The 15,403-nt window shown below is 41.9% G+C and overlaps 1 protein-coding gene across 9 annotated transcripts in view; it reads right to left on the bottom strand.

Annotated features, from left to right (window-relative positions):
* Positions 1-15,403, bottom strand: part of Unc5d (unc-5 netrin receptor D) — a 537,586-nt gene that overhangs the window by 73,901 nt on the left and 448,282 nt on the right. For all 9 annotated transcript variants that reach the window (XM_041673692.1, XM_041673695.1, XM_041673694.1 and 6 more), the window contains one exon: positions 9,498-9,530. In XM_041673692.1, coding sequence (XP_041529626.1) covers positions 9,498-9,530 — 33 coding nt within the window. The remainder of the gene's footprint in view (positions 1-9,497; positions 9,531-15,403) is intronic.

Below are 15,403 nucleotides of genomic sequence, written 5' to 3'. Positions count from 1 at the left end.
GTGAGTTTGAGGTCAGACTGGTCTACAGAGCTAGTTCCAGAACAGCCAGGCCTGCTATACAAGAAACCCTGTCTCGAATAAATAAGCAAACAAACAAACAAAACAAAAGAATTTCCTTTCCATTTCTATTTGTGCATGTGCGTTTATAACTATCATTCTTCTCACAGACACAGAACTGTCACAGGCACACACAAGAAATTGCTGATTTGTTGGTTCAGTGAGATTCTGAATGAAAGCATTGGTTGAGCAGGGATACTCTGCCTTTGTGGGCACAGGGTGCCGGGCCTTTCAATTTCATAAATGAGGCTTTGCATCCCACTGTCTTACTGTTGTTTTTCCTTTCCTCTTATCCCTACTTTTCTTTTACTAAAAGTCACAAAAGCTTTAGGCAAAGCATGGAAGGCTTCAGCATATCTGAAAGGAAAAAGAAAAGTTAAGTATAACCTACATCTATAGGCAACTCAAAAAACAACCAAAATACCTGATTGAGAAACCTATTATTTCCAAGTTGCAAAGCATGGAGGGATCATGAATGAAGTAAAAAGTGCCCACAGAGGAATTCCTGAAGAGAAACAGAGGGTGGGAAATTGGGCCTTGAAAAGGAAAGAAGAAAAAAAAAAGAAAGAAAGAAGAAGCCTTTGCTTCCTGGAGATGGGATGCATAAGGGGCTGTTCCAAAAAGAGACTAGGCCCACAGTAGGCACTCACTGGCCATCTGTTTAGAGGAAACTAGTAAAGTCTCTTGCCATCTCTACCAGGAATAGAAAAGGAGGAAATGGCCTTTTATTAAAGCAATCGGGTGTCTGGTTTGATATTAAAATGACCTTTCCTACAATGAGGGCTGTTTAAAACATCTATATTTCTAAGGTGGATTGTGAAATCGCCTTTCAGAAAGTCTCTAAAAAAAAAATCAGCAGGACTCTGTAACAGTCTGCAATTACTTTATCTTATTTTTTTATTATTACTATTTATCAGAGTTGGCTGGGGGAATAATTGACCTTTCAAGGCCCCTTCTTAGAAATAAATTTGAGTGACAGCCCTCTCTAGTGATCTGTGGTAACCGATGGCCTGTTGAGTCCAGCCAGGGCTGTTTAGTTTAACTGTCCCATGTTTTCCAGCCTCTAAGGTAAAAGACATATTAATTTTTCTTGCTAATGGAACATTAACTCAATTCACATGTTACAAATTGAACATATATCACGTTTAACATATAGCAGACAGGAACCTATGGTCAGGCCTCGAGCTACAAAGGCCTGGTTTGGGAAGATGGGAGTACCTTTCTACTATATCCACACTACTCTGCCTGATCTCCTGGTGGGTGTCCTGGAGCAACCACTCCTGCCATTGTAGAAAACCAGGCCAACAAACTTGAAATGCTAATGTAATCAGCAGTGAACTGCTAAGGAATCCACATTAAGAAAATCTCCAGAAAGGGAAGCCAGTAAGAAGCAAAACAAATGGAAGCCACAAGAGCCAACTACTGAGCCAGAATCCCAACAGCAAGGCAACCTAAGGTCAATCCAGGAAGCAGCTTCCCCGCAGCCAGTGCAGGTGGCACACAGGGCTACTAGACTATTTCACAAGTTTTTCCTTTTAGCATGGATTCTAGATATACGGAACAAAAATATAGAACTAGCTTGGAGTAATGGTGTACGTCCTTAATCCTAGCACCCAGGAGGCTGAAGCAGATGGATCTCTGTGAGTTCAAGGACAGCTTACCCTACATAATGAGTCCCAAGGCTAACTGGGACTGTAAGTTCGAGACCCTGCCTCAAAAAAATATAGAAGTAAATCTAAATTTTCAGTTCAATAACTAGCAATATTAGCATAAAGTAATTTCCATGTAGTATCTAGTGCCAATATAGAAATTATTATGTGTTTACCCAAAATTTAAATTTAAATGAAGGGTCCAGTAGTTTAACTGGCAATTCTCATTTTTGAACTGCAAAAGTACTGTACTTTTACTAATGGGAGAGGTACAAGGTAAAAGAGCTAAAGAGTGGGATTTGACCTCTAGCTTTTGAGTAAATTTCTTCACCTTAGTTACTTTCTTCTGACCACTGAAGACATCACGTCTATAAATTTCAGCACACTGGGGAGAGAGTGGTTGTGAATGCACAGCCTTAGTGAGTACCCTGGTGCTCTACTGGTACTAAAGAACACATGGGTCTATCCCCTGTTCTTTGTGTCTTTGCTTGGTTCTGAGGCATTTAATGAACAAATCCCATTATTTCCATTAAGGACAGAGCCAGTGAAATCACTGAAAATGGAAGTAGGAAAAAGCATATACTTATGAAACGCTAAAAATCAGATAGCAAAAAAAGTCAAAAACGCTAAGAAAATTACAAATGTTGCACACATATATGTGCTGAATTGATTTAGAGGAAGAATGATTGTGAAGGACAAAGCAAATCATGCAATTTGTGGAAAGTGCTGTACTTATGTAATTGAAAATAATCAGCACGGGATGAAGAAAAATGACGGACAAAATAAGGGAGAAAATGTTTTAGAGTGTGCCCGGAAGAATAGTACCAGTGCTGCTAGCCTCATGCTAGCTTAGAGGGGCCTAGATATCTGAGGAGGATTTAAAGGAATGAGCCAAAGACAATCTTGCCAATTGAAAATGCTATTCATGTCTATAGCCCAAGGCAGAATGACCACCTATTAAGCCCGTACGGGTGAGTACTGAGCTTCCATCTTCTGAGAGCTGCCTATCTGGTAAACATTGGTCTCCTCTGCAAGTCAATGTACTGCAGACAAACCCATGGGACGCAAAGTTCTTGAGTAAAGAGGATTCTAGTTGCCAGGCCTTGGCCGTACATCCAGGTGGAAATTATTTCAGGATGCAAATCTGTGGCTATATCCTACCACACAGTAGGTGAGTCTTCAAATTTCTTCACTTCCTTTTTCTCTAACCACTCAACTTCCATCTTGTATTACATTGTAAGGAGAAGACATTTCTGATTTTCCCTTCATATTTCATTGGTTCACGACTAACCGTATATCACAAATACTTACTTCATAAGTGAATAACTTTGGCTACCTAGAAGCAAAATTCTTGATTTTGCACTTTAACAAAATTTTACTCAGTAAAGAATTAACAGGAAGACTCAGAACAATAACTTAATAAATATTTTTGATCTTGGTAATACTCTAAATGCAACAAGTAAGATGATGAATGAGACACTGTCCTGGCCAGACATAATGGCACTCATTTGTAATCCTGGCAACCAGGAAATTATGGCAATCTTCCTGAGCTTGGGCTACATAGTAAGACTAGTTCTCAAGATTAAAAAAATAAAAATTAAGGAGTAGATTCACCAAAACTAAGGATATTTGAAGAAGTCGTATATAAATCCACTAGTGTGTAAGATAGTTAAAATACCACGGAGATATTGGTATATCTCCATATACCAATAGTGTGCGTGTGTGTGTTTGCATATAAGTCCTCTGCTTGAGGATGCTACTCCCAGAAGACATGGGTTTTCTACATGAAAATCTTAGTGCCATTGACAGGATACCTCCCTACTTGTTACTGGTCAGGAAAACCCCATGGGCACCTGAAATAACCCAAACCATTGCTAATGCTCGTAGTTGCCTACTATAACTAGGTAGCAAGACCCTATTGCTTAAGACACCATTTTCTTTGGATGCAGGATATAAAGAAATTAGCCTCAATTGACTAGAAAACTTGCTCCCTGAGAGTTCACCTATATGGATCCAGAAGGTTCTGTATAAGCTGCTGTGGGAAAAAAGATATCAATGGTCTTACACGGCACTAGACCCTTGCCAACCAGGCAAGACAGGCCCAGCGGCACAACAGTGGCAGGATGGTTATGAAGGTAACAAATTGCTTTCCAATTGGACAAAGGTCTATACCATAGGAGGGATTATCGGTCTATTACTGTAAACCTGGTCAAAGGCTCATGACTGGGGAAGCTCTCAGCCCTAGGAGGGAACCTATTATTGTTATTTTGCCAAACAATCATGTTATTAAACCATGAGATTTGTGGTGCTCTAAAATACAATCAGGGATTTTTTTTTCTTTTTGTAGTGTGTTGTCATCAATAAAAAAGACTCATAACAATTGAAAGTGCAAAGCTGTTCAGCAATAGACATTAACACCCCCCCCCCCCATTTCCAAGACTCGGGAATATGACAGAAGAAAGGCTAGAAAAAATCGTTAAGAGCTGGCAGACAAGGAGAGCTGTGAAATTCTGACTTCTAGATATGAAATGGATTTTGCATATATCATCTTATAGCAGTTGTGGTTACCTACACAAGATCTACCTAGGATTAAAAATCAAAATTCCAGCATGGATTGGGGAGGAGTCCCTGAGGCTCCACACTCAGTGGGAAAGCTACTGCATTTGGTGGCCAGGAAGTCCAGCAGCAGATTGTTAAACTAGTCAAAAGAAGGTGCTGCGCTTCAGGGAATGCTAGTAAGCTCCTGAAAAGGCTTCAACAGGCAGGAGATCTGCCCAGAACTTAAGTTCCAAAAAGCTCAGCTAAGCTCACTTAAGGAAACACTAGGCAGGGTAAGATGAATGAAGATCTCTGCTAGGAAGACAGCTTGACTTTGTCACCCAGGACCCTGGCTTTTTTGTATTCATTATTTGGGGCTTTATAAGGCCATTTTCTTGCAGGGATATAGTATATTTTGAACATACTTCCCTCAGACTCCACTTCTCTCTCCCTCCTTCCCACTTGTTCCCTTCGTCTCTCAGATAGTTTTGTGTTTCATTTCCTGTCATCAGTGTATGCATAATTTTATGTATTTATACTACCTGGGACTGTGGGATTATTTCCTTTTCCTTTGGATCTTCTCTTCCTAATGTGGTCATGCTTCTTCTCTGCAGTGACTCTGGCCTCCTTTACATCTAAGTATTGCTATCTTACCTTACCTGATCCTCAGTCTTTCCTTATTCACATCATAAGGCCTTGACCTCAACCCACCTGCTGGCTTTAAATATCATACTGGCACGATGAGTCCCAAATATGCATTTTTCTGCCCTGTGGGCTATTGTATTCATCCTCCTATTCCAATCTCCATTTGGCACCTAATAGGACACGCAAACTGAACTTTGGGCTCTTTTTTCAAAATTATTCATCAAGTTTTCGCAGTAATAGTAATGCCAACTCCATCCTTCCTATGCATAGCCCCCAATTTGGAATCACCCAAAATATCTTTCTTTTTTCATATCAATCTATCATTAAACCCTTACGTTCAAAATAGGACTTTCTTTTTCAAATATTACCATTGTCCATCCAGCCAAAGCCCCAATCATCTTGAGCCTAGATTATTCTAACAGTTTAACCATATTAACAGATTATTTTTTGTAATGGATCATTGTAATAGATGCCCTTGCTTCTGCTCTGGTTTCCTATGAGTTTACATTGGACAGTGCAATTGCGATGTATATTTAAAAATATTAGGCCGTATCTCTCTCAGTGAAAGCCCTCCATGACTTTCTGCTTCCTTTAGAGTCAAGGTCACCATCTTTATGACGGCCTAAGATGCAATGGAGTTTCCCCTCTCACCTTACTTCTGTGACCTTAACAAATACCACCCTTTCTGTAACTTGGTTGTGTATAACCTTTCCTTTGTATATCTCCCCCAGAGCCTGGAAGCAAGGTCTCACCTCAGAGCCTTCACCTTCTGATGGTCCACTAACCTGAGCACTCACCCTCAGGGACTCCAGATCTGTGCTGCCTTGATTATTGAGTGTTTTCTAAATGCAACTTTATTAGTCTTTCTCTGAATATTTTATTCAGAAACGCAATCCTCCCTCAAAGCCTGTTCCAGGTCCTCATCCCACTTAATAACATGTCACATCATTGTCCCACATTTGGTGTGTTTTCTGACATTCATATTAACTTTCTCTTCACCCAAACTGTGAACTTTATGAAGCCCACAATGTGTAGGGCTTAGGGCAGATTCTCCACTCAGCAGAACATATTTTAGCACATAGTGAGGATGCAAAAGGAACTGTTGAGCAAACGGATGGAAATGATAGAGTCAGGGAAGCAGAGATTGGTTTGAGCACAGAAGAGGCAGTCAGAGATGGTTTGTTGGATATAGAGAAGGAAATTGGTGGCGAGGAAGACAGAGACAAAGGTTTTGACCCAGACCATTTACTTGGTGGTCAACTGTTTACTAAAATGGAGAAGATAACAGGAGGGATGGGCTAGAGATGGAGGCAGAGAAGAACAAATTGAATTGTGAAGTTAGAACTAGTTCCTTAGATGTCTCTGAGGCAGCTGGAACACTTTTTCTTTTCTTCTTTCTTTCTTTCTTTCTTTCTTTTTTCTTCCTTCCTTTCTTTTCCTCTCTCTCTCGTTCTCTCTCTCCCTCTCTCCCTCCCTCCCTCTCTTCTTTCCCCTCCCTCTCTCTTTCTCTCTCTCTTTCCCTCTCTCCCTCTCTTCCTTCCTTCCTTCTTTCCTCCCCCCCCTCTTTTCTGTCTTCCTCTCTTTCTCAAGATTCATTTATTTTTATTTTACATGTAGGCATGTAGGAGTATTTCCTTGCATATATGTCTATGCCCCATATGAATGCAGTGCCTGCCTGCAGAGTCACAAGATGGCCTTATATGCCCAGAAATGGGAGTTACAGGTAGCTATGAGCCACCATGTGGATGCTGGAAACTAAAGCTGGGTCCTCTGGAAGAACAGTCAGTGCTCTTAACCTCTGAGCCAAGTCTCCAGTCTTGTAGGCACTCATTCCTATAAAGACAGAACAACTGTATAGAAGGGGGCTGGAAAGAGATTAAAGCACAGAACCATTTTCTGGGGAAATTCTGAATCTTGTCAGTGCCCTTCTTTGTTGAAACTGCTGAGCCAGCAACCTCTCAGGAGTTTACAGCCACTCCGAAAACCCCATTCTCCAAGCCTCCAACGAGCCTCACTCTCAGAATGCAACCATTTTTCAGTTTGACTCTGGGGGTTCATGCTTGCCATTCAGAACCTACTATATTTCACTGCACCTCCTGACATTGTTACACAACATTTATTGAAAGCACATTTGATGGTAATGAAGTTTCTATTAACTATGATTAAATCTCATAAAGCACCTGAAGATAATTTAAGATGTGCAGAAGCAGAAAATGAAACATTCGGTTTAGTACATTAGGAAACGTAATTGATTAAATTATCTCATTTACAATAAGTGCTTTCATGAACTATGCAGTGCGCATATTTTCCCCAGTTTGTCATTATGATTTGCCAACACATATCTTAAGACTTCACTTTCTCTTTGTACTTCCCTGCAATGCAAAGCTAGCTCCTTTGCCTGTCTGTTCTGGAGAATGGTGTAGAAAACTCCCTCTGAATGATGTGGTCTACCCACCAGGGCGCTTGGAAGATGATGTGTACCGCTATATATAGGAACAGGTTGTTTCTCAATTATCTTCATAATTGACTTTGATTTTGCATCAGTGATGATTCATGTCGTCTTAAACCCAGCCCCCACTTCCACTGAACAACTAACCTGAATTTGTGTAATGTACTTCCAACCATGCAGCTCACAGAACCCTGACTGGATTCCTCTGGGAGCTTTCTGCAATCACATTGATTCTGGCATGGTTTTATTTTTAGGGAAATCACAAATTAAAACAGTTTAAGTGATTCTGTTGCCATATCCAGCAATTAAGCATGGTGCTTAGGAGCGAGAACCCCAAGCACAAATGAATTCAGGAGTCCCTACAGACAAGGAATAGCTTCTGTGGGGTTTATGCCTGAAAGTACAGATGTAACCAAATTCGAAAGGCACAGGACTCACAGACTAAGCATGAAATTAATTCTTTGAAACACACACACACATGCATTTATAAATAATCTTCATGTTGGTTACGACATGGACACCCATGATCTTCTCATACTCTCTATACCCAAACTGGGGGATGACATGCACATGAGACTAAGAGAAATCACAGAGTCCAGCATCCTAGCTACCTCTCTGAGAGTCAGGACACAAGTATGGGCTGAATATTAAAGGCAAGTTCCCTTCCCTTAGCATGTGCTCATGCCAACACACATACAGACACACAGTGCTGAGTTCTTCCCAACTCAGTCTTCCAAAGCAAGTGTGCATGGAACAAAAGTACACCACTTGGGCACCAGTGGTTCCTTTACACATAGCTGGCGGCAGCAGATAAAGACACCAAGGATGGTTTTGTCTTGCATTGTTCTCAGATTTTAAGTTAGTGGCCTCTATGTGCTACAGGCTGCCCATAGCAACAAAGTAGAAAAGGAACAAAATGTCATGTCTTCTGATGCTCACCCCTGGGTCTATTTATGTCTGTCCTCTAAGGTCTCGGTTTTTGTCAAAGAAGTTAGCTAATATAAGCTGTTAACTCTCCTAAGAGCTTTGAATTCTACTGTTGTGAATTGAAATCATCAGAAGGCATTCATCTTGCATTAAATGAGAGAAACTGGACAGAGACAGGTTTCCCAAGCTTTACATTTCGAAGCAGCTGGGCAGCTGTTTACTTCTGCTAACGATGTCAGCTGTGTGGTTCTTGTCTCATAGCCTGAGATTCCTTAGTATGCTTTACCTATCTCTAGGTTCATGCAGTTACTTAGACACAATAACATATCAATTCTAGGAGTATCCCCCAGTATAGATTCTAATTCACTTGTTTTTTTCAAAAGTAGAATATGTTTATTAAATTCCCATCATACTCCAAGATTCTGATCTGTTTGGTCTCCCATTCACAAATTCTATGGCTATGGTTTGCAATCTGAGTGCATAATGGAATGACATGGGGGAGCCCTGAAAACTAAAGATTTCTGGATTCTAATCCCTGCTCCCCAACTCCCAATTTTTCAAAGACCTCCAGGTTACCATAATTGCATCAGCTGAGAACCATGGAGTCAAATGCCAGGCTTCCAACCATTAAAGCCACTCCCCATTCTCTAAATCCCCTGGATGCAAAATAGAAATAATGCAAAGGCATCTTCAGAAAGCAAGCCTGTAGCTAGGGTACTGAAGCCAACACCAACACGCAGCTTGGGCCTATTTCACTGTGGAGTGCTGGCTCTAATCTCCCTAGTTACCATGGATGCCACAGCAGGTGAGACTCCTGGCTGGCATTCTCCAGAACCCTTCCTTCCCTGCCGTTTCCTGGAAGGGCTAGGAGCCAGGCGTTTGCCCACAAAGCTGCTCTCATGCATGCGTATACCAACAAATATTTATTAATTTTAATGCTATAAATCTCTCCAGAAATAAGAATCCTAGATGACATCTTCAGAGAGACGGACTTAGAGGCAGAAAGAATCAAGAAGAGAGATTTACTTTTGCTTTGAGGGAGGGAAAGGACGTGCATATTTTTTTTTTTTTTGATTTAAACCTCTGATATGTGACTCCAAACTCAATGAGGAGAGCCCCGAAAGCCCAGGATCTGCCAGAGGACTTCGCTTCTGTTTGATTCCTGAACAAATACAACAGCAAGGTAGCAAATATGAGAATAAATTATATCCACAAGAGGAAAAATAACTTACTTTGGGGTTTTATTTCATGAAGAGGTTTTTTATCTAAAAGAAAGAAAGAGAAAAAAGAAAGTTGCATTTAATAAATTTACATGGAGCAGATATATTCCCTGTATTACTTTGTATGGCCTTCTATAAATGATACATTTTCTCCAATTTGCAGGCAATATGGATTATGGGGCCCACATTTTTTTCTTTTGCATTCTGAATTTTTATTTGCCTCTTTTTGAAATATTTCCATATGATGATTATTTTATTTAAGAATATATTTTCTCTCCAGTTTGCTAGCATATTTTTTTCTCTGTTGCTTCTGCTCAATTCTTATCTGCATGATAAGTGCAAGCAGCTTGCTGCCTGTTCCTTTTAATGCCCAGGGAGCAGCCTGCTCAGGCAAGAGATGCCATTTCAGTATACATGAAGACAGAAAAATGAGCCAGGGAATAAATATGTAAAGAGAGCCTGCAGTGGTTTGCAGTAATCATGGTCTGGATGCAAACTTCCAAACTGCCTGTTGAGCCATTCCCTGAGGCTATGGATGTGGTGTTGGGAACATTTTTGGTTTGGGTTTTTGTCCTCACCCCCCACCAATCTGTTTGAATGCCTGTTGTCTCTCAGTGAAGAAGATGTCTTCGTATGTTCAGCAAGCTGGTGGGATGTAGCAGTGAAAGGCAAAGGTCATCTGGACCTCAGCGGTCAGCGTCAGCTGAGGCATTTGTGACAGTTCTTCCCAAGGCTCTCAGTTCATCAAGTACCATCCGGTCCTGTTTCCCACCAGCAACTAATTCTAAATCTCACACTGATATTGGAGCCTGTGGCTTACTTTGTTTTGCCCAGGGTCTCCCTCTTTTCCTCCTGTTCTTGGTTCCACCTCAGGCTAAACACCACTGTAGAAGGCAGATTGAGCACTTTCCAGACACCAGGGCAAGATGCCAGGATTTAACATTTTGCAGAGCCTCCTGAATTCACAGGGGTGTCTGTGCCTCTCCTAGTCCTCTTCTAGGCTTCCAGATTACACAGGTCAAGGGCATTGGCCACTCACAGAGTCACAGAGCGGGGGCCCTGCGAGGTTACCTTCTACAGACTTGTTCTCTATGAGCCTGAAGATGGCCACATAGAGTGAGGCTTTCATTGTGGATTATGGTTTTAACAGAATCAAACCCAGCATGCTGTATATTTTAGAACTTCATAAATAGTATCTTACTGACGGCATAATAACTCCTCCCAGGCAGATAGGCTGCTATGGTCAGTTTGCCTAGGAATTTCTGCCAACTAAACCCACTTCTGAATTTTATAGTGATCTTGACAGAAAGTTCTTATAGTACATAAATATAGGGTGCTTGGAATATGGCTTTTGTATGTTTTGCAGTATGACTTGTGATGGAAGAAGATTTTACAAGTTGGATGCAAATCATACTCCTGTATATGGATCATTTAATGGTCGGAAAGAAGGAGACAGCAGCAGGTACTGCCTTCAAAACGACCGCTTTCTGGGACGACAATATAGTATTTACATTGACATGCTCATGTAGGATTTTTCATTCACGTTTGTGAGAGCACTTGCATTCCCCTCACACAGACTCGACACATTCACCGAGAGCAGGTGGCAGCTGAGACGTCCAGATGCTGCTACTCTCAACAATTAGAAGGCAGCGGCTTTGGTGGGTTCAGCGGAGCTTCCGGTTTGCTTAGTGCGAGGCTCTGGATGCATTCGGCACAGGCACCAAGAGGCTGGCAGGCCAGGGCTAAGATGCCTGAAAGTGATGCATTGTCACACCCACGAGAGGAGATGGGGGAACATCTGTTTAGGACTCTGGCTGAGCGCAACTATATTTTCTCCTCTGAACCACGGGGACTGGGAATTAAACCAGGGAACAAAATGAAATGCCATTAAGAACAGGTGAGATGCAAGATGGAGTCTTCAGAAAAAAAATATTGATAGCCAAGCTGTGAGAAAAATAGGGTTGTCGGGTTCTACTGAGAACAGCTTTGACATAAGAGGAAATGTGGCCTAGAAGCCAAGGGTTAAGGTCTAGAGACAGAGGCACTGTCGCAGGGGCCCACAAGGCAGGGACCCTGAGTTTCCCTGACCCAGTTCTGTTTGGCAATGTGGCACTATACAAATAACACAGACTTGGGGTCTCAACTGGACTTGATCTTTAGGGATTCCATATCCTGTTGGTGCGCCTTGAAGGTTCTTACAGTGAACAGGGCAAAGTAACACCCTTAGAGTTTGATATTCAGGACTAAGAAGGATAGATACAGGACCATGAAGCACAGGGTAGACACAGGGTTGGCTTAATAATTGCAACAAATGACGGTCAATGAAGTAATTTCAACGTATGATGATGGTTGTGAGCCCAGTAACTCATGATGCTTATCTGTGTTCCTGCTGGGAAACGGATCACAATGCCAGGTCAGGAACTGCACGGATTTGGGGCAGGTTGCTGGAATGACAGTTAAACTAATGTCTCTGCTATAGTGAGACCAAACTAAGTCACAGCTTAGTCTCTTATTGTGCAGAAGAAGAGAGGGATCCAGAAATCCTCTAGGAACCTTTGCTTGAATCCATTATTGTTAGCCTTAAGGGGGGCAACCGATGATATGAAAAGAAAAGCCGTTCACAATGGTTTCCTGCTGCAGTATAAAATGCCCCCAAAGGCCACTGTTCTCCTGGCCAGTATGTTTTCTGTTTCTACAGCCACCTTTTAGAAAAAGCTAGAAAGCTCTGGAGCCCCAAGGCATTAGTCCCCTGGCATTAGCATACAAATTGGGTTCTGCTGTGTTTTGTGAATAAGAATATCTGGAAAAGAAGCGGCCACAGAACAGCATTTTCCTCAGTTAAACACTGAATTTGACCTCAGCCCTCTGCATGTCCTAGAGAAGGCCATCTAGCGACCTCTCTAACTGTGAAGGCTTGGCCCACACCACACTGTTTTATTCTGTTTGCATAATCATTCTCTCACAAAGCTCAAGGCTATGAAACAACTTGGCCTTGGTCAACCAACACCTCTCCACTTTAATTTCCCCCTCTCCAAAGGGCTGCATTCAAATGGCCCCCTAGTAAATTAATCCATTAGGGCCAAGGTTCTTAATGTTGGCTGCACGTCCGAATCACCTGGGAGCTTTTAGAATAAACACCCAGGCCTGGGCCCCACTCCAAGAGGTCCTGATTAATTGGGGTTTGTGTTTTTTGTGATTACTACTACTTCCTGGCAAGAAATCAGGGGCTGTGTGTGGTCAACTCCACTTAGTCTCTGCTTCCCTAAGGGGCAGTGGGCGGGGGACATACAGACAGGCCTAGGAAAGCCGGTTTTCTATTTGACAAGCACTGAATTAGTGCAATTTTGAGCCAGTGGCAGCTAAGCAGTAGTTCTGGGAAATCACAGCCACTTCTTAAGGTCTGCCTTAAGCCCTGGGAGGGCAAAAGGATGGAAGGAAATGGATGATAAGCAATTGTAACTCTACCTTATTTACAAGTGAATGAATCAGAGGAATTTTTAACAGTCTTAAGGTGTTGTATCTTGGAAAAATCATGTTTGCTGTTAACTTCCTAAGCAGCCTAGACAGGCACGGAAGGGAGGGAAAAATTCACCGCAGAGAATAAACACTGCTAATGGTAAGCCAGATATGCAAGTTTAGGTTTTTCTCTGATTTTTATGTATATGCCATTAGGTAAAAATATGTATGCTAACATACATGGTAGCATGAAAACATAGGAAATTACCAATTATATTATCATTTTCACGTAGGAAACTTATAGCTTATTGTGTTGCTTTCTGCCTTTGTTATTATTAGTGTTTACTGTAATGCAAATAAGGTTTTGTGATTCCCTGCCCCCAGTACATGTGTATGTAAAAGTGTGTATCTGCATGAGAGAAAGGGAGGAGAGGGAGGAATGAGATGGAAGTGGAGGATGGGAGAGAGGATGGGATGGGAGATGGAAGGGAGAGGAGAGGGAGGGATGGGGATGGAGGGGAAAGAGAGGGAGGGGTGGGGAATGGAAGGATGGAGGGGCAGGAGGGAAGGAGTGGGGAGGGGAGGGAGGAAAGGAAGGGGGAGGGAGAGAGGAAGCACTTTACTTTTTACCTTTCATGATGATTCATTCTCTTCTGCCTTACTTTAACCCTCATTTCTTTTCTTCCATCTAGGTTCCCAAAGCATTTCCGTGGGCTCCACTATTCTTGAAAGATTCACAAAGCCACCAAGTGGCACTCAGCCCTACTGGAACCAAATGTGGCCAGGCTCATGATACTCACATGCTGGGGACTTCAGAGAGCAGGCCTGAGGACAGAGGGGCTGCATCTCTAACTCCACATTTCTTTGGAGGCCATGGACTGTGATTCTTTGACACCTGTGTCCCTTGTTTTCAAATGGTGAATAAATATGTTTTTCCCCCAGTGTCTGTATGACTTCTGAGATTCACACTGCCACTAACGTACACAATATGCAAGACATAGCTCTTTCCCCAGACTGAAAACCAAGGGTGCCACCATAGTCAACATTTAACCTTCTTTTCTTTCAATTCCAAAGACTACTTTCATTTCCTTTTTCCTAGATTTCATTCTTTGAAATCTTTTCCGTCCCTAAAATATGCATGCTAACTCTTTTATTGTAATTCACTTTATCCATTTTTCAGACTCACGTTGTTAGGTTGACACAAATGTGGATTAATCTGTTTTGGTTTATTTATTTATTTATTTTTTTACGTCCATACTTTGGCTGTTTCCTTATTTGTTACAATAGCTGCTAGCCTCAGCATGCAGTATTTAACCCTGATCCTCTGCTGCTCAGACCATAGCCAATTGTTCTGCTTTCATGGTCGCACCACACCGAATAGGGGTTCATTCCTATAGATTGTCAACTAAACTCATGCAGCTGCCAGATATATCTATGAACCCCCAGCCCTATTTTAAGCTTCGGTTCATGGCATCGCTTCTCTTTGGGACACCCCTTCCCACTCCAGTCTCCCAGAAAAGCCTCCTGCCTCAGAGACGCAATCCGTGAGGACTCTGGTGATTCCTTCATTAGCACATGTCACTCCCCTCTCTCAAAAAAAAACTAATTATTTTATAGGTTTTGATTTTATACATTTTAAACTCCTGTAATCCCTTCAGGTGAGGAGTCTACTGGGTCTATGGGGCTTTGCAGCTGTAGATCCACAGCACGAATAATATGGGGAGAGCAGGGAAAATGACTCGGTGGGGAAATCACCCCCAAGCGAGGACTGAGCTTTGCACCCCAGCACCACATGCATACTGAATGAGTGTGGAGGCCCCTCTGTAATCCCAGAATGTGGGAGGGGGTTCCTGGCGCTGGCTGAATAGATAGATTAGCCAAATGGATGAAGTTCAGGTTCAAGTGAGAGACCCTGCCTCAATAAATTAAAATGGGATGTGACCAGAATGATACTTATTTAATACTGGGCCTATACACACCACACACACGCATATATATAATATATATAAAACATGCGTATATGTATATATACATACACACTCATATATATATAATATATAAAACATGTGTATATGTATATATACATACACACACACATATATGATATATATCATACCACAGACACACAAATGCAAAACAGCCACTCAGAGAGGCTAATTAAAAGTTGCTTTATTATTTGCAGATGGGGAAAAAACAGCTAAAGTTTTAATTATCAGTGAGTTTCACTTATTCATTCATTACCTCTTTCCCCATAGCTAGAAATAATTACCAGCCAGTTTTATACCAGACAGAATGCTACCGAAGCCTGCAGGAGGTCCCAGGGCCTTCCTGATGCCCTGAGTTAGCACTGAAAAGAAAAAAAAAACATTCAAACAGGAGGCCTGCTTCACATTGACCACTCCAGGGTGCCTGAGTGTCAGGCAGACACTGACTTGACGGGTCAGGATTCTGACCTACTGAGT

Source organism: Microtus oregoni, unplaced genomic scaffold (genome assembly GCF_018167655.1).
Source record: "Microtus oregoni isolate MIOR12 unplaced genomic scaffold, Mior012 000024F_ref0000369, whole genome shotgun sequence".
In the NCBI taxonomy this organism is placed as follows: domain Eukaryota; kingdom Metazoa; phylum Chordata; class Mammalia; order Rodentia; family Cricetidae; genus Microtus; species Microtus oregoni.
The sequence above is the reverse complement of the archived record's forward strand: the minus strand, read 5'-3'. Positions and strand labels throughout refer to the sequence as shown.